Source organism: Choloepus didactylus, chromosome 3 (genome assembly GCF_015220235.1).
Source record: "Choloepus didactylus isolate mChoDid1 chromosome 3, mChoDid1.pri, whole genome shotgun sequence".
In the NCBI taxonomy this organism is placed as follows: domain Eukaryota; kingdom Metazoa; phylum Chordata; class Mammalia; order Pilosa; family Megalonychidae; genus Choloepus; species Choloepus didactylus.
In genome coordinates, this window is record NC_051309.1 from 97941178 (window position 1) to 97966814 (window position 25637).

The 25637-nt window shown below is 34.0% G+C and overlaps 1 protein-coding gene and 1 pseudogene across 4 annotated transcripts in view; both read left to right on the plus strand.

Annotated features, from left to right (window-relative positions):
• CCSER1 (coiled-coil serine rich protein 1) overlaps window positions 1-25637 on the plus strand; it is a 1457654-nt gene that overhangs the window by 532203 nt on the left and 899814 nt on the right. For all 4 annotated transcript variants that reach the window (XM_037830258.1, XM_037830260.1, XM_037830259.1 and 1 more), the window contains exon 6: window positions 18247-18454. In XM_037830258.1, the coding sequence (XP_037686186.1) occupies window positions 18247-18454 (208 nt within the window). The remainder of the gene's footprint in view (window positions 1-18246; window positions 18455-25637) is intronic.
• LOC119529651 lies at window positions 24637-25507 on the plus strand (annotated as a pseudogene).

Below are 25637 nucleotides of genomic sequence, written 5' to 3' on the forward strand. Positions count from 1 at the left end.
CTTTTGCTAAAGATGATGCTCTGACTTATAGCTGACTGCATGTACTTACAGAGAAGCATCAGAGTAAAACGATGTAGCCAACAAAGAAATTTGGTTGTTTTGGTAACATGTAGCAATGTTTTTTAATACAAAACTTATAATTATGGCCAATAACACTGTACTATTGTCTATTATCATGTGGTGTCAGGACATATCACAGACAGTGAGAACACTTTCAAATCCATAGAAATTCTATTCAGTCTCTAAAAATTTATATGAATAACACTTTACCAATAGAAATTCAACCAACAGGATGTTAGAAAATCCCTTTTAATTTAACATTTCCCATGCAACTCATATCAAAATGAACATAACTATTTCAATCACATCCCCTCCTGCAAGGTAAAAGAACAAATCTTTTGTGACAGTTTAGGGTTTGATTTTAGGAAAGCAAAATGTTAAAAGTTGTCAGCTTTAAACATTATGTTAAACAGGAAAATTGATCACTGTGAGACAATGTTTGTTTCCTTATTTAACCAAAGTGATAATAAAAGAGTAAATAGGAGTTAATATGTAGACTTTTTTTCTACAACAATAAAGGATGATAAAGTCAATATAAATATATCAAATTATTCTGATATGACATAGAATCTTTGTCTTAGAGGCAGAATATTCAGATGATTAAGAAAAACCTTTTATGACCTCTTACCAAGAAGAGACCAATGATCTGAGAAAACTTCAGCATTTTAATAGAAAGGAAACCAAACAGTAGTTTTGTATGAATATACTTTGATCTGAAAGCTCTTAAAAATATTATAACTAACCCTATCAAATCTTAGTGTTGACCATGACAAAATTTGTTTCAACAAACCTTCTATAACTTTCTTATCCACCTAAGCTTTGTCCTACACATTCTTGCTTCTCATTTTGTGAAAACCAGTCATTTTACTTTAGAAGAAAACTGTACTCCCATAAATTCTTTTCATCTTGCATGCTTTACATACCTGCATACCTTAAGTCACCAAAAAGATCTTTGAAACTGCCTTCAAGTGTCCCACAAAACACAATTATTCTTAAAGTTTGTTAAAATAATAACTCAATATTGTTAAATGCAAATTTATATTTTTCATCTTGAAGATCTAATGGATATAATGCTAGCTTATTTTATCAGTACATCTGCATTAATTTAGGAAAAGAGAAACACAAGTGGAGAAAAACTGTATTCTTTTATCATACTTATTATTGATAGCTTAGAAGACATGGTTATTTTAGTGGGTGGTTTCCAGAAATATTGCTTTCCTCAGTTCACCATTTATCAGTATTCCAGTGATATATATTATGAATAATTTCCAAAGCAGTTTTCTTGAGGCAAGTAGGGAAGACTGGCTTACTGTTCCAGTTTGCTAATGTTGCCATTATGCAAAATACCAGAAATGGATTGGCTTTTATAAAGGGGGTTTATTTGGTTACAAATTTACAGTCTGAAGTCCATGAAAATGTCCAAATGAAGGCATCAACACAAGTATACCTTCACCGAAGGAAGGCCAATAGCACCTGGAAAACCTCTGTTAGCTGGGAAGGCACGTGGCTGGCATCTGCTGATCCCAAGTTGTGTTCCAGCTCCACTCTCAGCTCCTGTGTGTTCTTCAAATTGTTGCTCTTGGGGTGCTTTGTGTTCTCTTAGCTTCTCTGGAACAAAGTGTCAGCAAAAGTCTGCTTTCAACGGCCATCTCCTAAACGTCTCTCTTGGCTGTAGCAGTGAGCTCCTTCTGTCTGTGTGCTCTTATAGGACTCCAGTGATTCAATCAAGACCCACTCTGAGTGGGAGGGATCCATACTTCCATGGAAATAATCCAGTCAAACCTTTTGCCACCATTGATTGAAACATCTCCATAGAAACACTCAGTCAAAGGATTCCAACCTAATCAACACTAATGTGTCTGCCCCACAAGACTGCATGAAAGAACAGGGCATTCTGGAAGACATAATAATCCAAACTGGCACACTTACCATTAGGGCTAAGCTGTGATTTAATTGCAGACATAAAACCAGCCAGCTTTTTTCCTTTTTTTTTTTTTTCCCCAAAGAGTTGTTTGGTCTAGCAGTCATTATAGAAACAAGAATAGGACTAGAATTTGTTGCTGCATTTTTGTTATTTATTTTTTTTTTTTTTGCTGCTATATCTGCCATGTGGTTGGTTACCAGTGCTTTCTTCTCTATTTGCCTAAGAATGACCAGGAATTTTCATTATAGCCAAAACCTTTGGCAACTGTTTAGCATCTAGTAATTTCTTAATACAGGAGCTGCTTTTCTTTTTTTTTTTTTTTCCTCCTTTGAAGGTCGAAAACCTTTGTTTCCATAAAATCCCCAAATTATGAACAATCTCAAAAGCATACTGGCAATGGAAAATATATTACAATTGTTCAATTTTTGCCAAACATAATCCAGTAAATACTTTCCTTAGCTCTCAAGGGCATTTTCTTTCACTTGCTGGACCTTTTGAAATTTGGCAATTGGAGTTTTATTCATTTACCCCCATCCCTAGGTTATAAATATGTTTTAGTAATGATTTGTCTTCTGTGGCTGCTGTTGCAAAGGTATTGTTAGAAAAAAATAATTCTAAATTGGGGAATTCCCTCGGAAATCCACAGCAACTGAGGAACCTACCTTATAGGACAAACAACACAAAACATGGCTTATTCCACAATGTTCCCATAGTACCCATCACCCTCAACCTTCAGGCCCAGCAGAAAGAACTCCAAACCAAACCCATACCTCCACCATCTTTCTGCACCCAGACATTCCCCCATGGCTGCCCTAACTGATTCCTTGTCACAGCCTTAATTTGCTATGTTACTTCCTACTATTTCTGAAGTTTTTCCTTCTGCAAGTATAATTTACTTCTATTGTTTCATAGTTACAGGTAATATCATATCCAACTTGAAAGATTCCTGAGTTGTCTTTAAGGTGGGAACTATCCATGCCAGATAACATCTGTATTATCAATTGAGGTTTCTATACTTTTGCATAAGGAAACCTACTACATTCCTTTCTCATTCATGGATAAAGACAAAAAGGGAAACTTGTCATTAGGGTGTTTCAGAGCAGGAGTGCTGAGCAAACTATGTTTATTTCCTTAAAGGATCCTTGAATAGTTCTATCCCAAACCAGAAGCTCAATTTGCTTAGCTGTAAACAAGGCAAATATAGGTTGAGCCATCAAAGAAAAATTAGGAATCCAATTTTCACAGTATCCTGCATGGCCAAAGAAAAAGTGTTTTTAATTGACAGCTTTGGTCTTGGGAGGAGGCAAAGTTAGAATACTTTGATTTCAGTCAAGGTTTAGAAGGAGGCCCTGGGGACAGGGCTAGGTGAGAGAGAAAGAATGCAACTAAATGGGTTGGAATAGTATTAAGAGAGGGTGGCATTTAAATTTTATTTCTTTGACTGAAAGGAAAGGAATATGTATGGAACTAAATTTCTTATCCTGGTTGGCTGAATCTAGTTTTAAGAGTTCCAAATGAGGGCAGTGGGATTTAAGACAGATAAAGTGGCCTGAGTACCTGTTAGAAATCATATGCCCTCATTTCTAATTATTTCCAATTGTCAGATCTATTTTGCCTAAAGATGTGACCTGGACAATTGGAAAGACCTTTGCCATTTCCTGTGGCATCCCCATGAGTCACATTGAAAGAGACTTTGTTTTCTTGGAGGGCAAAGAGCATTAAAGGGATTGCTGCTGCTTTTGGGAAGTTTTGAGCAGTCTCTTTGTCAGTCTTCTGGTTGTTTATAGTAATTACAAGTACCAGCACCCTGAAGTAGGTCCCTAGAGCATTAAGACAGTCAGAGGAGTCAGGAGTTCCAGATAATTTTTCCAGCTTGATAATGCACTTGACTTTTCAAAACATTTGGATTTAATTCTATGGAAACTCTTTTTTACATTGGCTGTGTTAGAAGTTCAGTTTCCTTAATTTCTGGGACTTTAGCAGTATTATTTATTTTTAATCAATTTGAAGAACATTCTCTGAAGTATTTTTTAAATTATTTGTTAATTTGGCATTACCATCTGGAGGTAGCAAAACATACATCAAACAAACAGACACAAATAGAAAGCCTATAGTTGCAATTAAAATCTTTATCCATGAGTCAGGCACAAAAACACAGAAACACAGAAACACAGAAATATAAAACTCATTAGTTAGAACCATAATTTTGCACCTTTACTGTAAATACTTATTCTTTGACATAAAAGATGGAACATATGGGATTTCATCCCATTTCTCTTCCTTATAAATTTAATTGTAAGATATTATAATTTAAAGAGTCATTTTTCAGGCCATTGTTTCCCCAATTCTAATCTATATTGGAGCCAAGCCATGTTACAAAAGAAGATCTTTTTTTTTTTCTTTTTCATTGTTTCATAGTCAAATGTAGACCAGTTTTGTAAACTACACCCTAAAGGACTTCAGTCAGGTGTACTATTAATATTACCCATGATCACATATTCTTAACTCCTTAGATATGTTCCAGAATAGAAGCTGTGCAAGTTTACCCAGAAAAGTATAAGTATCTCCTTGACTATATCCTCATAAGTCATGGAGTTTGGACCCAATAGTAACCAAAAGAGTGGGACTCTAACCCACAGAAGGCCTTCCTTGACCCCAGAATGGTATGCTAACCCCCAATCCTAGCAGACAAGCATTTAAGGAGAGGATAGGAGCTCACATGAGGTTACTCACCCAAAAGTTTTCCACTCCAAGAACTATTGCTTTCTCAAGATTGAAACTAGTGCTGAAGGGCCAGAAATGCCAGGCCAGAGCAGAGGGGACCCTGATCATCAAGCCACTAGACAAACTGGTCTAGGTAGCCACTTAGGGTTGGTGAGGGGGGACCACTCCCCACTGGGGCTGCTGCACCTTGGGCAGGTGGTCCTGAGACCAGAAGTCCCTGCATGGTGACAAAGTGTTACTGACCAAGGGTTCACTGTCTGGCATGCACAGAGGCTAATACTATGACTTTGTAACTTTGAGAAAAGAAAGAGTTTTGTTGTGAGGTTGACTGGCAGGGAGACAGGAAGCAAAGCTCACATCTGTCTCCCCAGTCTGAGTGTTACGGGAGATTTTATGGGAATGGGAGGTGAGAGGTGGGGGCAGAAGTGGAGAGGTTTGACTTGGCATAGTCCAATTGGTTAATTATAGACATGTCCATGGTGGTAGAGTGTATTTATGCCAGATCTTCTTTATTTAAGGATCTCTTGAATTTGATTTACTTCTGATGTCTCCTCGTCCTCCTAATCTTGGTTCTGAGGGAGGTGGCCTTTGTCCCAGTGTCTCAAGGGTCATCTAAAGGAAAAAAACTCTGTGTTTCTGCACATACCTCAGATTATATGACCTGTGGTTAAACTTGCCAACCTGCAAAACAACCTCAGAAGAAAAGGTTACAGGAACAGAGGACATCCCCACAAACCAGTGTTGGCCTGTGCATGGCTTCATATGTACTGTCTCCTCTGCCTCAGAGGGTTTGTGTGCTGTGTCTTTTGTGACATTGCTCCATCAAATACCCCTTCTTTTTTCTCTATCTTTGACTTCATCCTCTCTTTTGACTCCTTTTTGATCTCCCCCCCAAACTTCTCACCTTCTCTTCAATACACTCTATGTTCATTCTGTTCCATTTATTCCTCAACCCTTAGAATCTGACTCTTGTTACCCCTAACCTAAAAGTAAAATCTGGCACTTACTGAATGATCACCAGTTTCCAGGAAGCATCTATGATTATTTCATTTTTAACTTCCCAACATCCTAACTACTCTACATAGATATGATTTTCATTACCACTTTACACATGAGGAAATTAAGGTTTAGGGAGGCTTAGTAATATAGTTCAAGCCATGCAGCTAGCAGGGAGTGGAAACTGGTTTGAAACCAAAGGACATGAAAATTTCTCATTATACTTCTTCCTTTTGAAATTACATGATATCTGGACTCAGAATCCATTCTGCTTTTATTTTTATTCTTACTATTATTTCTATCAATTTTTTATTCTACTTATTGTTAGTCTCTTCTTCTTCAAACTACTCCTAGCACATTGACTCAGCAGAGTTTTGCATTTGAGTAGGGCTCCAAGGATGAATCCAAAGAGTATTCTATGGGATACTGTGATATGTACACCTTTTACTTAGGATTGATAAGGCAGAATTCTTAGCACTTGTGTTTAGTGTATGTGAAATTACCATACACTTATTCACTTTATTTGGCAAATATCTATTGAGAGATTGATGGATATTAGGCATTTGGAAATATAAAGATCACCCAAAGAAAATTTCTCCCTTTGAAGAATTCCCAGGCTAGTAAAAGAGACATATTAGAATGTTTGTAAGTACAATGACAGCATTATTTACAGGGTGTTACCGAACCAAAGAGAAGAGGCAACTAGTGAAGCGCAAGATGGTATGAAAGGTTAAAGAGGACATCCAGAAGAGGGGATTCTTTAGTCCAGTCTTAAAGATGAGTATAAATTAGCCACCTTTACTTGCACTATATCAAAAACCTCACATCTTTCCTGAGAAAAAGTGTGGCCAGTGAACATGAGAAGCTGCATCGAACTGATTCTATTTCCCTACATTGTTTGTTCTCCTAAGGTTAAATTCATGACATGGTTAATAGGAAGAGATTATCATGCAGTGGGCTTGAGATAGAGCCTGGGAATTTAAAAATCACCCTAGATGACTTTTTCTTGACATATTTTGTTTGTTTGTTTGTTTGGAAGTTGTGGATTTACTGATCATGCATAAACTACAGGATTCTCATATACCATCCTATTGTTAACACCTTGCATTGATGTGGTATGTTTGTTACAATTGAAGGAAGCAAATTTTTATAATTACACTATTAACTATAGTCCGTGGTTTAATTAGGTTTCAGTGTTTGTGTTGTGCCAATCCATAGATTTTTTTTTTTTTTTTTTATTCTAGTCTTGACAGTAGTTCTGCCAAGGCATTTGAGAATCCTTGATTCTATTTAATATGGTAAATATTATTTTTCCAGTTAAAATTAAATATAAACCCTCACATTTCCTTCAGTTACTCACCTTGAGAATGAAATGTGTGAAATTTAATGGGTAAAATTGATGTAAGATTTATTAATCTTCCCCAAGTTGATAAAGTTCTGTGGCTCTAAAGATTTATTCAAAGTCATAATCTCCAAATCTTTTAGTGTTGAAAAGTATTGGGAGTTTTAGTTTCCTAGTTACTATGTGTTATGCCAATAATTTTAGGATTGCCTTTATGCCAAGTTACAAAGCAAGAATTGGTTTTCTCTTTGGAAACATTACTTCCTAGATAATACTTCTACGGCTAATACTTATCACAATTATATTGTCAGATCCCAAATATTTTTAAAAGGTGAAGGGCATAAAACAGTATTTTAAAACTAATTAGTTGCCTGTAGGTTATATAGCTTTTAGAATATCTTTGATGATATGTTTATAGCAGCATTTTATTTTGAGACAACTAAATATAGACTATTTTCATATACTGCAGTTGACTGCAGCTGTTTATATTTTTAAAACATTGCACTTTATAAAAGTTACCTAGCTATCTAGGGGCAAAAATGAAGCTATTCCAGAGTTTTTAAAAGAAGTTCTAGTTTAACACGTATTATCAGAAGCAAATACAAAGTAACCACAGTAACACAGTTTTTATACATTTTCTTGTAAATTATACTGAAAAGCCCATAATGTGCTCTTCTTAAAGGGCCATAAAAGAATTTTACATACAACTCTTAAAGCAATAAAATTAGGTTCCATCTATTTTATGTGATAATGAAATAGGATGGATTTTATGATAGTAGTTTGGTTCTGAAAGATTAATCAAATTTCCTAACTGTTATGGATGTAAAATAAGTGAGACACTAGTCTTTTTGTGTGTGACTTATTATTCTAATATTGACAGGAAGAAGGCAGGAAACAAGTAGTATTAGAAATAAAATGATTCTTAAGAATAGCATTTGCATCTCTAAACATGATCATTCTCATCTTATTGATTTTATTACACTTCAGATAGAAACCTCTTCTAATGCTCAAATTAATTATAATATATGAAGTTATAACAGCAAATACAAGTAACTATAAAATACACATTACAGGTAACATTACAAAATGCCCCAGATCTAGAATATATTTATAGAATGCTATTACCAAACAAGACATTAAGTTAAAAAATGTATAGTAAAAATTCCTTCTCTTTTTTGAATAGTCCCCATCTTTATGAATGCATTTGAAAGGAAATTTAGTAACAATTCACTACCATGGAATTGAACTTTTTCATTTTTAAAAAGTTCTTCAGTATCATAGTGAGATAATCATTCCTCACAGATTAGACTTTATTCAGCCTTAACTTACTTTTCTTGTATAGTTTAAAAGTTCCCAAATAAAATCACTGTTCCCTAAGGTGGTGGATGAGATGATTGGAAAACTTTCCATGAAATCCACAAAAGAGATGTATACAATAAGGAAAATATTGAATGTTAAGTGTGAAAACACATCAGAGAGTTTATATTGTATATATGATGAATTGCTTGGAAGACTTGAGGGGAGAAATTTAGTCTTTTAATATTTGATTGGTGTCTACTAGGCACCCAACCTGTTACATTTTCTAAATTGAGAACCAATTCTAAAATATCAGGGGACAATAAGTGTGTGACTTATTTCCATTTATATGAAATGTCTTTGATGATTGTGTGCCTTCTATTGACTGTCAGTTTTGGTGCTTTGGGAAAGTAAACCAATTATACTATTAATTTAAAAGCACACAATATCTACAATTAAATGAGTAATTACAAAGTGAAAAATATGTATTTTTGCTCACACATAGATTAGATATATATCTTGATATGTATGTATGCATGTGGGATTTAAAAAATAATTTGGTCATTCTTAACTATATTGTACTTTCATCTATATATTCAATAATTCTAATCTTTTCAGCAGTGAAATGCTCTTTAACTTAAGTCAAATGTGAAAGCACACAGATAAGAAGAAATGAGTAAGACATTGATAGTTGGACAGAAGTTACTGAATATTGAAAATATATAGAAAATCAAGTCAGCCTTTTTCTGAAATTTCAGAGAAGAAACTATAATTTGGGAGTGCTTGCTATTTAATCTAATTTTCTAAGACTGTAACTTCATCATATTTCACCATTCCAGCCTCAGTGAAAATAGAATAGGCAAGTAGAAAAATATTTTGAATATTAAACCTACTATGTTATGTGATATAGAGGAAAGAGTGCTGGGCTGCTTATCAGGAGACTAGAATTCTAGACATTTATTTTTGTCTTCTCTCTGTGTGACACTTGGGAAATTAATTTAGAATTGAACATCCTGATCTATTAATTGGGTATATTAAACTAGATGGACAATGATGCTTCTTCCAGAACTAAATTTGATTATTCTATTGATATGAGCATTGTCTAGAACTATGTAAGGTTGTGTGGATACAGTAATGAATAAGAAAGACAAGTATTGTTTTCTTTACCTTGGAACATGCTAGCCTCAAGAGCAGACATTAAACAAATACACAATTAATTATGTTATCTCACCTTTCTTTTTCATTTTGTGTCATTTTTATTAGAATATGTCATTTAGTGGTTAGACTAGTAAGAATGCTTTCAGCTTCAAGTATGGAAAAAATCTAACTCAGATTTATAAAACAGTTAAAAAAAAAAAAAAACTATCTTGTCTAACAAGAAATACAGAGGTGTGGAGTCTCCAGGGTTGATTAATTCAGAAAATCAATGATATCATTAAGGAGTCATGTCTTCCCAGTTCTTTTTCTCTTTGGTTTCCCCACAACTAATTCTGTTCAAATTTTCAAGATATTTCAACAGTTCCAAGCCACACATCACAATAGAATGACATCCAAAAGAGAAAGGATTCTCTCTTTCCCATGTTTCTTTTTGACAAGAAAGGGGAAATTCCCCTGAAGCCACCCACCAGTCTTCCTTTCATTTTCCTGAGCCATAGGAGAGAAACAACATTTGAACAAATTTGGAAATTTAAGAAGAAGGAAGAGGGTGTGAATTAATGGTAGACAGTAACAATGTCTGACACATTTTTCTTTCCTTTCAGAAATTGTACCTTTTGGTTCTAGAATTTCCAAATGACACTTTCTTTGCTGAAATTTACCACCTATCTATTCATCATTATTTTTTTTCCTTGAAGACATTAAACACATTCAAAATAACTGCTTAAAATTCTTATCTGCTAATTCCAACATCATGGGTCATCTCAGGGTTAGTTTATATTGATTGTTTTCTTCTTTGCCTGACTAGTGATTTCCAACTCCCTCAGCTTTTGTTTATCTGGGAATGTCTTAATCTCTCTCTCATTCTTGAAAAACAGTTTTGCTGGATGTAATATTCTTGGTTGGCAATTTTTTTGCATTCAGCACTGTAAATATGTCATCCCACTGCCTTCTTGCTTCCATGGTTTCTGATGAAATCAGCAGTTAATTTCATTGAGGCTAACTTGTATATGATATGTTGTTGCTGACAGGGTGGCGCAGGAATGAGACACAGACACAAAGTTAAGAATTAAGGGAGCAGGGGGCCCACGGCATCTCGTGCTAAGTGGACGATAATGCACCTTTGCTCCAGTTATTTATTTCAGAAGATCGGGGTGTATATGCTAAATATCCTCAGGCTTGGGAGAGCCCACCAGATACCTATGTTTACATCCTGTTGCATATCAGAAGGGACAATCTAGGTTTAGGACAATGGTAAACATTGGCGTCATAGTCACAAGACACATATCTTTACAGGGTGGGCCCGCATGGCTCTAAGCCACCACCCTAGATATGCCTTACGCAGCATGGAAGACTCAGTTTCCCACAATATGTTGCTTCTATCTTGCAGTTTTCAGAATTCTCTTGGCATTTAATTGTTTGATTATGATATGCTACAACATGATTCTACTTGGGTTTAACCTGTTTGAAGTTCATTGAATATCTTGGATGTATATATTCATGTCTTTTGTTAAATTTGCAAAGTTTTGAGTCATTATTTCCTTGAATATTCTCTCTGCCCCTTTCTGTCTTTCTTCTCCTCCTGGGAATTCCACAATGTGTATATCTGTATGCTTGATGGTATCCCATAGATTCCTTGGGTTCTGTTCACTTCTCTTCATTCTTTCTTTCTTCTGCTCCTCAGGCTGGACAATTTCAATTTTCTTTTCTTCTAGTTCAGTGATTGTTTCTTCTGTCAGCTCCAATCTGTTGTTGAATCCCTCTAGGGAATTTTAAATTTCCATTACTATGGTCTTCAGCTCTCTTTGGTTCCTTTATCAAATATATATATTTATCAAATATATCACTCTATTGATATTCTCTTTTGTGTTCATTTATCATTTTCCTGATTTCATTTAGTTTTTTGTCTGAGTTTTCCTTTAGCTCTTTGTGCATATTTAGGATTTTTTTTTTTTTTAATTTTGTCTGATATGCCCCAGTTCTGATCTTCCTTACTAACAGTTTCTAATGCTTCAATCTTCTGCTTTATATAGGCCATCACTTCCTGTTTCTTTGTATGTTTTATAATTTTTTGTTGAAAATTAGAAATTTTCATCTGTTAATGTTTTATTGCTGGAAACAGACTATGAGGCATCTGTTGAATAATCTGTTTTTGAGGGTCTGAATTTTATTGTCTTCCTTTAGATAAAGAAGAGATTTTTCTAGCAGCTAGTCAATTTACAAGTAGCTCAGATTGATTTTTGGAGGCTGGTTTAAGCTTCATTGGGGATGATCTGGAGAAGGTGCATATCCTATTTGGGATGTAAAATGTGTTCCCAGAATGTTCAGAGAGGTATCTTCACTCTGCTTTTTGGGCTTCTTACATCTCCCAGAACTATGAAAACCTTTTTGTCACTGGCACATATTATTCTGTTTCTACATAGGCATACAAAATGCAGCTCTTGATTTATATATACCTCATCCAAGTTCAACACCCTGAAGCCACCATAGTGATACTTGTGTACTTACTGCTGTTTTAACTTCTTTCTTTACTCTGGAACTTGGAACTTATCTGCCTTTCCCTGCACCATTTTATGTTTAACAATAAATGTAATTTATCTAGTATTTATATGTGTTTGGAGTATTTGGAATGTTATGCTAGAAGCCCCCAAGTTAATTTCTCATCTGTTATAAGTGCTACAAAGGAAAGCTTAGTCTAGAAAAGAGGAACCTGTGTTTTTTTTTGAAGGATAAGTTACCAAATTCAAGGAAGGTTTCCCTGGAAAAGTGATATATTGAAGACAGATCTGAAGGTAGGTAGGTGACATCTTTCCATGTAGATAGAAAGGCTTTTGCAAAGGCCCTGATGCAGGATGGAGTTTTGCGTATTTCAGGGCCTGGATGAAGACTGGTGTGATTAGAACTCAAAAAGCAATGGAGCAGGGGCTATGAGGTGAGGTTTGTTGAGACAGACTGTTGCTAGATCTTGGAGGACCTCGTCAGCCATGTTATGATATTGGGTTTTTCCTTGAGGATCCATCTTACAGGAAACACTTCTCACATGTAAATTCATATGTATATGTCAAGTGTTAAAAAGTTCTTATAACCACTATACTTAAACAGAGTAAGATGTTAGTAACATCCTTTTCAAATGGTATGAAATATCCAATTATAGAACAATTTGAAATACAAATCTTTTCCTAACATGACACTTTCAGACAGACAATATATTTTGAAAGTTTAAATATAGGAAAAATATATAGTTTATTTATCAGTAATAGCCTTTTTGTAGGTAGTTCCTTAAACAGATACCTTAGGTCCTGGGATGCCAGTGTATTACTGTAGATTTATGCTATTGTGTTTATATCTCAAATTAGAATTATTCAAGCTAAGATTAAACTGAACATAAATAACCTGGACCTTTTTTGAAATGAGATTTTTCTAAAATAATATTTTTAAAAATTCTGTTCTGTAAATCTCCTTATTGAAGTTTTGGAAGACAGTTATAGGAATATGCTTATTTATTATGCTGGGGAAATAAAGATTGTATGTACTTTTCCATTCCTTAGAAATCTGGTTCAGAAATCATAGTGACATATAAAATATAAGTTGTTGAGATGCCTGTTGGCCATAGACATTAGCTATAATGAAAGGTATCAGCACACTAAATGATCACTAGCTCATAACAGGTAAGAGTATCAACCCTGTGCTAATGACACAATCTTGTATTTTGTTGGTCATCTTGGCCATTATATTGGGAAGAGTTAACATGATTGAAGAATACATGTGGGTGGGAAAAATTTCTCACTATCAAAATGATACTGCTAGTTATGCCTAAATAAGACCAAAAAACATTCTTATTTTTCTCTCATAGTAAGGAAGAATCCTTTAATCACTCTACAGTTTATGTCAAATTATGCATTTTTCCATTACATTTGTCCATCATACTGAAAATAAAATTGCAGCAGAATTTTTAAACTAATTTGGTAGAAAATTCCTTTCACACAAAAGATCCCAAAGGCAATTCACCATCATCAATTAAGTTAAATGAATTTAAGCACCAGTTGAAACTCACAAATCCTCTACCCTTTCAAGAATGCATTTAACTTAATGTTTATGAGATTTGCTCTTAGTCTTACTCAAAACCTTCATTAATTTGGTACTTATGGACTGAGTAAGGTACAGCAGTCTCAAACTTTGTATAAATGTTACTACATTTTAAATTATAAAGACTCGGTCAGCATTCATGAGCAAGGAGGCATGTATAAATATCATTGATCAATTGTATCAAAGATTTATGGAGTCGACACAGAGAGGGTGGACTGTATATAAATGTGCTCAATGGAGATTACATTGGCTTTGTTTTTTGTTTGCAGTAGTTATGGTGATTAATGGACCATTGTACCAGGCCTCAGTGTCTTACCTCTTTTTTTCCAAGTTAAGGAATTATCTTTTTTGATATAAAGTACAATTGTTCAGCTTCCTGAAACTATACTAATTCAGAGAGTTGGCAGACAGAAAGATATATATCCCAAAGTGCATGAATCATAATATTTGGTGAGCCTGCTAATGCAGAAACAGAAGAGCACTTGAACCTTGCTCTACCCCCATTTGCTTTATTATGGGTTGTCTGTACTAGGGGAAACTATGACTCTATATTAGATTTCCCCCTTTTACTTGTTAACTACAGGGACTCTTTTGGGTGAATTTACCCATAGACACTTGGGTATCCTTTGTCCAATAAAAGACTATTGCTAAAATCAACAGTGATAGTCAAACTATTTAACTAACTGTAAAGCACAGGCATCAATCAATTAGATAGACAATGGCTGCAATCAACAGGATGGCTGTGCTGCCCTATTCAGCTGAGTACCAGCCCTGTTTAATAGCCCATTTCACTAACTGACTCTATCTTATTGGGAATGGTTTTGATTACTGTTGCCTTGTCGCTGAACTTTTTCATGTAGAAGTAAAATATTTCACAATAAATGGATTTTTTCATACATGAAAGAAAATTTCTTATTTTTTTTGTTATCAACTAAGTTAATAATGGTGAGCCTCTCAAGGTCAATGACTGGATCCTATTTATATCTTTAATTTCAGCAACTGTAGGTCTGCTGCACAAAATGTAGATGCTTCCATTAATTATGAAGACACGTTATCATTCTCTCCTTTTGGAATTAAAAATAGATCCAAACTTTTGAAGTATAAAACAAATGGCTAATTCTATCTTTTAAATACATATTTGTGTATAACCCATTTTTAACTACCCAAAAAATAGTGGAGCTCCTTAGGCTTGTAAATATTAATTTGTAATCCTCACAACCTCAGTAAACTTCCTGAAATAGAATCTTAAACTTCACATTAGCATCTTTTCTGAAAGCCCTATCAGATCTCACTGACGTTTTGATTCATGATTAGACAAAAAGGATCAAATAAGCAGCAAGCTAAATGAAATAAATCAGAAATGTTATTTAATGATTTTATTGTAAGAGTACTGGGAAACTTTAAACTGTGAGTGACCATCCCGTAATATAACCATGCAGAAAAATTTCACCATTCCCCATGCAGAAAAATTTCTTTATACAAATGAGAATTTTATGCATAGATTATTACAAAGAAGTGTGTCTTGCTTATTCACTTATTATTCATTTATTAAACTTCAAATATACAGATATTAACTGAGTTAGCCTATGTGTCAGACACCAGGGCCATCTATAACTTAAACATGATAAATCTTTGAAAATTCTATTAGAACTAACTCTATTCTATTCTAGAATTCTATTTAACTCAAAAAATTCTAACTGAAATACTGTTATACCTCCTGTGACTTCTATTTTTTATTCCCTATTTTATTTTTATTGGTTTTAGAGAAAGTAGCCATAGCAGGTATGGAATATGTTACTAGTAAAATAGAAACCTTTAAGAATGAGTATCATTCACTGCAAGTTGTGTTACTATAATTAACATGAATCAATTACATTAGATATATACTTTAAAGAGAAAACATTAATGAATCTTTGTATAACTGTAGGGATGGTGCTTTTGTTCACTTGCTTGCTTGTTTTCCACTCGAGATATAGCATCATGCAGTGGTTTAAACTGCAGTAAGACTACCTTCTTTTACATCTCAGCTCTGTCCCTTGTTAGATGTGTGACCATTACATGTTATTTAATCTCTCTCAGACTCAAATCCCTAAACTGTAAAATGGGGATTATAATAGTATCTGCCTCAGAGTTTTTACAAGATGATGGCTTCATATATGTAAAACCCTTGTAATACTGCCTTTAATTCAATAAATGCTATATAAAATGTTAGTCATTTTATATGCATGCATGTCATGTGGTTAGTGGGAAAAATTGTCTTATCCTACAAGAGTGCTTAGGCTATTTCATCCCAGATCTATTTCTTACTAGCTATTTGACTCTGAGAAAAGTTATTTAACTTCTTTATGCCTGAGTTTCCTCATCTGTAAAATAAAAATACATATTATACCTACTTCTTAGACTTGTTCAAGGTTTGAATGAATTAACACATGTGAAATGATTAGCACAGTGCTTGATTTATAGTCAGCACTCAAAAAATGTTAGCTATGATTATTTTTGTTTATTTCATTATAGATATGATAGAGCTAGTAATTACTATCTTATCACTTCAAATGGCAATTCTGATCAATGGAAATACCTACGAAGACAAGTAAATAATCAAGTGTGAGCCAAAAAAGTGTTTTTTAAAAATAATTATCCAATGATTTAAAAATTAAGTTATACAATTTGTGTATAATCAGATTGGAATAAAATTATCTGAGGTTATATTTTTTATTTTCATCTTTGCCTGACCTTGGTGGTAAGTTCCAGGGCAACTTGTTTCTCAAGTTAGGTTGCTGAGGGGTCTTGTCATATCATTCAAGGAATGGCATATTTATAAAAGCTATTGAAATTCAATACATGCCCCAAGATATTTTTACATAAATATTCTCAACTATGTTATAATGTTAATTATTATTATGATTGCATAGGCCCTGCCTTAGTTTGTCAGGAATGCTATAACAAAATACCAGAAACTAGTTGGTTTAAGCAACAGGAATTTACTGGCTGGCTGTTTGGAGGTTGGAAGTCTAAGATCAGTGTACCACAGACCATACCTGCTCTGAAGTCTGTAGCATTCTCGTGGTGGCTTGCTGGTAATCAGTCTGCCTCCAGCCCATGGAGCTGCCTTTTTCTGTCTCCTCCTGTATCTTGTACTTATGTGTCTTAATTTCCCTTGCTTATAAGGGCTCCAGTCATAGCCAATTAAGGCACACCCTGATTGAGTTTGTCATCATCTTGATATGATCTTTGAAGATTCCATTTATAAATGAGTTCACACCCACAGGACCAAGGGTTGGGAACTGAACATGTCCTTGTCAGTGACATGATTCAATATACCACAGACCCTTGAGTTTTAATAAATGGAATACAAATTTAGATAAACTCATTAACAAAGACAAATGCCTTAGGTTTGTCTTTTCAAAGTATTTTTAGATCTATGTGATCTGCACCTTTGGAAAATCACCAGCCTTTGTATCTTTTCTTTTACATGTGTCTTCAATATAAGCCATGTCAAATGAAGATTTTCACAATGCATTATTTTCAAATTGCTGACTCTCAGCTAGAAGAAAATAAATAGGAGCATATGTTTTTGCACACCTGATACTCTTAAAAATTTAACCATTATTTGCCAAGTGCAAGTTGCTATACGGTGCATCATGTGAACACAGGCTCTGGCACAATAGAAACTGTCAGCAAATGACCACTTGATTCTTTACATAGGTCCAAAAGAGCAGGGGAGGTCTCATCATTGCCAGTCTCCTGGGGAAGCCAACTGCTTGGGACAGGGTCAGTGGATGGCAGTTCCACACACCCCACTTTGTGTCCAAAAAGAGGGACACCTGTGCTGTCTAAGGACTGCCTATTTCTATAACCCAGGGAGAGCGGACCTTGCTACTGAGCAAAAAGCATACTTTGTGTAGAGTTCCCATCCCGATAAGTAGCTAGAACTGCTTGTTCCCAGTTTCAGGTTCAAGGTACAGCCTGGCCGTTCCATTAGTCCTAGGATGTCACTCCCAGGCTGCTAAATGGAAACATATGCAAACATCTACATACAAAGAAAAAGGAGGTGGGTAGGCAAGGGCTGAGAGATGGCTCCTGAACATGTCCCTGACTTCCCCGGCAATAAGCTTGCCAATTACAAAATGGAGTCAAACATCTTTCATTTATTTCACTATTTTTGCCTAAAATCTTTGCATACTACTAGTCTTAATCTAAAATGGGCTTTGATTGCTTTAGTGACTAAAACATAATTACCAAAATTTAAAATTGGTTTCTCTTAAATTTTTTTCTTAATTTTTTTCTAGTTCCATTTTCAAGCAGGTTATATTATAAGAAACCCTAGATATGAAATTTCTTTGTCAGTGATTTTTATTGATTCTCAACATTTTTTAAAGGAGTAAAGTAAATGTAATCACATAGTATCATGTATAAATGAAATGACAGTTGGGGAAAAGTCATTTACTAGACCAGTGATTGTATTGGATCTTACTGTTAAATATACAATTGGCCCATCTTGTAATTTTTGTGAAAGTCTCGTAATTTTAAAAGATTAATATGAGGAAATTATGATAGTAGAAATGAACGTTTTTCTGCGTCACTATTAAGAACATTGAGTAACTGCTTGGAAAATAGTGCTCTGAAAATATTGCATTGTAATTTTTTTTTTTTTTCTTGTTAGGAACCTTTCCCTGAAATTAACAAAAGAAGTTGATCAGGAAGGCAGGTGTTCCCATATCAGCCGAATGCCCAGCAGTCCCTCTGCGGATTGGCCCTTACAAAGTGTGGAAGAAAATGGAGGCATAGATTCTCTGCCATTCAGACTGATGTTACAAGACTGCACAGCAGTCAAGACATTATTATTAAAGATGAAGAGAGTTCTTCAAGAGGTAATGGTTTACTCTAAGATTATGTTTTCAGTGCTGATAGATAGTGAAGTCTGTAGACTTGGTTAGACCTAGCTCTGTCAGGAATTAACTGCATGACATTGGGCAGGGGTCAGATATCCTCTGGGAGCTTAGTTTTTCTCATATGTCAAATGAAGGGTTTTGGGTTATAAGGTACTCTTCAGCTCTAACATTCTAAGATTCCATGAAAGAATTTTAAAAAGGGTAAATTGATGCCAAGCTGGTCAAAACCAGGTAAGGAGAATGAGCATCAGCTATTAATTTATGTTTATGTGTTATTATATACCTATCAGGAAACCTATTAAATGGACTCCACTTTAATGATACGGGGACTTTATTTATGCAATACCAAGAAAAACTAGTTTATTTAGTCATTTTTGGTCTCAATACTCACCAATCTCATAAAATTCAAACTGAGTATTTAACTGATTTTGCCTCTGAAATACAATGGCCCTCTCAAAGGAAAATGCATAATAAGATTCTTTCAACTTTATGCCAAGGAATCAACCATTCCTTAGGATTCAACTATGTTCTGGTTTGATTTTTATAATTACTATGGCTATTTTCTTTGGGACTTTCTATTAAGATTATACACACTAATATTACTTCCTAGATACGTAAAGTGAGGGTCAAAAATTTTAAATGAGTTAATGGTAGTAAGTGCTTTGTTCAGGACAGTGGCCTGAGATTTCTTACTCCAAACTCAGTGACTTTATATAATACCACTATATCTTTCAGGAGCAGATATTAATAAATGCTGTAAGAACAGAAAAATATATTACTATTTAGAATGAATACTTTTATGGTTACCTTAAAATGATGATCACTGATACTTCCTTTTCTAACATTTTGATTATGATAATAATGGTAGCAGCTATTCCTGGGAACCAGAAAGAAATCAGGAAGAAAGAAAATTTAGGAGAAATTTTTGCCCTAGACTATTTGGAGCATCCAATCATGTGTTCTTGTCAGCTTTGAAAAGTGAAAACTGGAAGAGATTTTTTCCTGTATCTCAAATTAGTCTAAATATATCACTGGCTGGTCTTTGTCTCTACAGTCTATATTGGAGTATGCTGGAATGCTGCACTTATTCCTTTGCTTATTGTTAAAATTTCAGAAATTTTGTGAGCTGGCTGCTAAGCACAAACGTAAAAAATTAAATTATGTAAACTTATAATTAACCAAATTATATTTTTAAATTTAATAAGTATTAAAAACTCATTATTTCCTATTGATTTTATAATATTTTTCTATTGTCTAGATTCAAGCTTATTTACACCTATTGAATCTATATGGCAAAAATGCTATTTAATAGCTACTATGTATATTGCCTGATTATAGATTCATTATTGTCATTTTGGTAACTTGAGATAAGCCACATGGGAGTATTTATATCACAGCAATTAGCAAATACTATAAATTAGGGTTTTTTATTTTGGGGAGCTGGTTTTCAAGTATTTTTACATCTCTGGCTACTATGTGTCTGACTATATGGTTTCTATACTGACAACATAAGCGTTTTCTTGAACATGAGTAGATAATTTAGAATCTCTTTGCCCTTTGGCTTGACATGCATTTTGACCCTCTATGAACAAGGCACATTTAATAATAGCTATTAATAATAGTATTCTCAAAGTTGACAACATTCAACTACCCAGATTTCTGTTTCTCTTTTTGGTATTGATTGTGGCAAAAAACAAAAAACAAAAAACAAAAAAAACAAAAACAAAAAAACACATCAGTACAAGTAAAATGGAAGTAGGCAGAACTGACAGGAAGTGTCAAAAGTTTTTCTTAGGGAAATTATTTATAATTCTAAAATATTCAGCCATATTCACTATTCAGTCAATATGCTGAATACATTGAGATTGTTTTTATATTCCCATCTGTTTTTCTTCATTAAAGAGCATTTGAAGAAACAGAAGAAAATTGATTTTAAGAGCTGATTTACAGTGAGCAATAATTACATGTTCATGCAGCCCATTCAGAGAGCAGGGGGTCTTAATGCTTTATTGTAAACAAGCAACAGCCTTGTCATTATGTGATTAACACAGACAATTTTCCTAGTAATAAGATATTTATAACAGTTGTCTTTAAAGAAAATTGCCTACTGAGATGTTCTCTTAGTCAAGAATTTTAAAACTTCATTTCACATTTCACAAATACGAGTTTAATACTCAACAATTCATCTTAGATTAACAATACTTTTTAATATAGAAAATGAGTGTTTATTACTATTTTATGAGATTATTTTTACAATGCATACTTGTTCAACTTTTGTACACAGATTTTTTTTACTGAAGAAAATCCATATTTATCTGATTTTAAAGAATAATTCACTAGTCAAATGTCTCACACTAGAAAAGCCCTTTTTGACACCTTTAAATCCTTTGTTGCGTAAGTTTAACACAATGTTATGCTTATAAAATATGCAGATATTTTAGTTATTACTTTCAGCAACTTTTGTTTTCATAGTATTTTATCACCCAAGAATATGATCAGATTTTATCAATTCCCACTCCCCTTCTCACTCCAGCATACTTCATAAACTTGGTCATTGTAAACTAATATATGAGAGGATATTATATTATCAAAAATCAGTAGGGGTTTAAAACCAACCCAAAGAAACCAAAATGGGGAAGAGAAAAACAACAAGAAAAATAATTGAAAATCTTAAATAGTTTTGTATATTATTTTCATTGATCTTTTTGAAATTTAACACTTAACAATTGAATGTAATGCATTCATAATATATTTTTCACTTTTTAAAAAAACATATTCAGCATTAATCTTGTCAGCAAGTCATGTTATCCTGTGATATTGCCAGTGAACGTCACTTACACATAGCATTTGAAAATATTCAGACAGTAACTGTGAGGTCATAGTAAATTGTAGCCCAACTTTTTCAAGATTGCATTAGAAGGGTAGTAAGAATGAGTTAGAGAATCAGCAATAGGACTGGCTAGCTAGAAGGATGTCTGCATAGGTTGTTAATAGCTTAATTTCCCGAAGTTTCTATAACTAATTCAGGTATGGATCGCTAAGAGCAATCTCCTTTGAAAGTACTAATTGTCATTTAAGTTACTCTGCCTTTCAACTAATCTTGTCCATATTGCCAATATTGCCTTTACTGATTTAACAAAAGTTCTACTTTTGATACTTTAAAGCTATCTTTAAAATTTACTTCTTGCTAAAACTTGTTGTAAGTAATTACATGTTTAAAACTTTTTACTATTTTTATTCCTGGCTAGCTACCTTGACATTATGAAAATATTAGCTTGTTCTAGATTTATTTTGTCATTAACTGGCATGGTTTTACTGATTATTCTGTCCACTTTTTGTTTAATACATACGCTTTCATTAAGTAGTTCACTCTGGAAATTAGTAACCTCTCTGTTTTATGCTATGTCACCATAACAGCATAAATAACACATCATCTAAGCCAGCTTTGGGGATCATATTTTTTATGCTTATTTATAATGTGGGCTTTTAATAAAGTATAATTTTGAAAGTGAATAAAACAGAGTGCCTGTATCTGTATTATCTGGGGTAGGAGTCATATCTGGAGGTAGGACAGGATTAATGCCTGGGTCCTGCTCTACAGAATCAACAGATTCTACTTCAGTAAGCCTGGTGTTCAGCCCAGCAAGCAAATGTTGAAGGTTCTCCATGTGGCTTTTGTTTGTTTGTTTGGTTTGTTTGTTTTTTTGTTTGTTTTTAATGCAACCCTGGAAAGAAGCACTGGATTAAGATATTCTGTTATAGACCATTTGTATTAAACATCCTAATATCTTTCTATACTCAGGGATATTTCAATCCCAAATTTCTTTCAAATCTGCCTCTCTCTCTTCCTCCATATCTTCAAGATTGGAAGAAAGGCCTAGGAGATTGGAGACTGTTCTTTGTTGTTGTTGCTGTTGTTTTTCCATATATTCTCACTCTTTCAAACATTGAGAATTTTGTTCTAACCAAATATTATTGCAATTTTAAAGGAAAAGGATAAATATAAATAACTATAAACCACAAAGCAGTACATCAGATGATTCTTTAAGTATAAAACTGATCGTTGAAGACATCTATTATTTCTTATTTGCTGTGCAAAGCTTATCGCTTTCCTAATGGTGTGCTTCTGTTGATATTTCAGGTTTAAATTTTGAGCTGGGCCAAGTGTGAATTATCACAGTGTAATCTGACACTCTTAATTTTGTCCCACTTCTTTGAAGATCTGTTATTATTAACATACACATGCATATTCCCAACAACCCCAAACATCAACTCCTTTACAAATATAGTTTTAAAAAAAGACTGACATTAGGGCCTTAGAAATTTTATTGTTGTTACTTTATTCACTAGTATTAGTGATAAAAGATGTGACCATAGTAAGGGAGGGGAACCACATAAAGATTTTTAATCCTCTTTTGTTAATTTTTTCAGTCAATCCTTTTATTTTAGAAAAGAAAGGAATGTTGACTTAATTTCGACAGGGACGGTTTCTGTTTTAATGATTCCTTTTTGCTTGCTCTGTTCTCTCTCTGTCCCTTTCTTATTATTTAATGTGTTTTTATTGTAGGCTAACTGATCAGGAAGATACTGGGACTGTCTCAAGTACAGATGAGTTACATAGTTACTATTAAGATAACAGCCAATAGGAATGTTCATCCAAGATTGCTTGTAATCCTCCCCCTTCCCTCCACCCCCCACCACTGCCTCATGCCTTTTTAATTTATATTTAACAAATGAATACTTGAGAATGTACCTTTCAAATTTCCTGAAACATGGTAGGGCATTAAAAATGTTAGATAAACGTTAAACAAGCAAACAGAATGTTGATATAATGAAGTAAATATGTTCTAACAATATAGTGGGATAAGTGAAACATCAGAAAACATTTATTTGAAAATGAGTATAATTTACAGACCCATATAGTTGATACCAATATTTGAATTGTGGAACATTGGAAAAAGTTAAAGAACTCTTACCCATTTTTCTTTTTCTTTTTTCAAAACTTTATTTATCTCTAAAGATAATAATAAAAAACATTCAAGGATAATTTTCAATGTGAAACCCTTTTTTAAATTTTTAAATATTGTTCATAATCATAAGGCAAAATTTGCAGTGTTTTAAACTTCACCATTCATCATTGTTTGGTTGGAATTTTTTAGGTATTGATTTTAGCACATTTCAGTGAAAAGATTCCAAGAGCTTATAACCAGCTGACACCTTCCTATCAGCACATTTCAAAAGTAAAAGTAAATTCTCTGGAATGGGAACTCCAGCAATGGAAATTTTAGAAATTTGAAGTGAAAGGCAACAGTGGAGAGTCCTATAAATAAGGAAATGCACCAAAAGCAGTTGTTTGCCCATATAAATGGTAAATAGAAATCTAATAATTAGACTTCATATTTATCTTTTGCAAATAACAAAATCACAAGTTTCTGCTACCTGCTTTTTGTTTGTTTGAATGTTTGCTTGTAGATGTTTAACAACTAGCTCCTCAAAAATAAAATTAAAAAAATACCCTGATTTGTAGCATTTACTGATATCCATGGTGAAATACTCCCACTATGGCTGATTTTAAGGTAAAAATTTCAAGTCACTGAACATGAAGTTAGAAAGAGATGAGCACCATCTGCTATTGTGAGATGATGCAAGCCGTGCCTAGCACAACACTGGTAGTAGTCCTTTAAAAAAAGTGACACATTGCTTGATTTTAAAATTCAAACTTACTGGCTGGTTTATCATTTATCAGCCTCTATAATAATCCAAGTACAGGTTTTAAAGGAAGCACTGATGGTATTTCTGTTATCTTTTTCCATGTCAAATATTTCTTATCTTTTTAATAATAAAAATAACAAATAATAGACACTATTTAGGTAGCCTTATCAGTTTTTTTTTTCTGACATTTTCACATGTAGAAAATACTGTGTGATTCCTAAATTTCTGCTTTGCTTGAATTGTTTACAAGATCATTCTTAATCTAAACTATGGTTGTGAAGTTTTATGGTAAAGAAGCTCATAATTTATTATTATAATATGGTAGGGGAAAACTTCCTTATGAGGTCTACCTGTCTTTCACATTTTCAAAATTAGGATTTTGACAGCTGACATTGTCTTTGCCATTGGACTTGTATAGCCATCGTGAGAGCCCTCTCCTCCTGTGTACAATGGCCACTCTTAAGGAAAATCTGATTGTACCAGTTGCAGAAGAAGCAGCGACAGTCCCAAACAATAAGATCGCTGTAGTGGATGTGGTCAAGTTGGTATGGCATGCACCATCAGCATTCTGGGAAAGTCTCTGGCTAATGAACTTGTCCTTCTGGGTGTTTTGGAAGATAAACTCAAAGAAGAAATGATGGATCTGCAGCATAGAAACTTATTTCTTTAGACACCTAAAATTGTGGCAGATAAAGATTACTCTGAATGCTAATTCTAAGATTGTGGTAATTGCAGGAGTCTGTCAGCAAGAGGGGAAGAGCCGCCTCAATCTGGTTCAGAGGAACATTGATGTCTTCAAATTTATTATTCCTCAGATCATCAAGTACAGCCCCGGTTTCTCATAATTGTGGTTTCCAACCCAGTGGATATTCTAACATATGTTACTTGGAAAATAAGTGTGTTGCCCAAGCACCATGTGATTGGAAGTGGGTGTAATCTGGATTCTGTTAGATTTCTTTATTTTATGGCTGAAATACTTGGCATTCATCCCAACAACTGCCATGGATGGGTTTGGGAGAACATGGTGACTCAAGGGTGGCTTTGTGGAGTGAAAATGGCAGGAGTTTCTCTTCAGGAACTGAATCCAGAAATGGGGACAGATAATGACAGTGAAAATTGGAAGGTGCATAAGATAGTTGTTGAAAGTACCTATGAAGTCATCAAATGAAAAGGATATACCAACTGCGCTATTGGATTAAGTGTTGCTGATCTGACTGATCCATGTTCAAAAATCTATCCAGGATTCATCCAGTGTCAACAATGGTGAAGGGGATGTATAGCACTGAGAACGAAGTCTTCTTGAGCCTTCCATTGATAATTGACCAGCATTATCACCCAGAAGCTGAAGGATGATGAAGTTGCTCAACTCAAGAAGCGTGCGTCTGAGACATCCCGAAGAACCTAAAAAAACTGTGACCTTTAAGTTCTATGCTGTAGAAATTTGAAAACT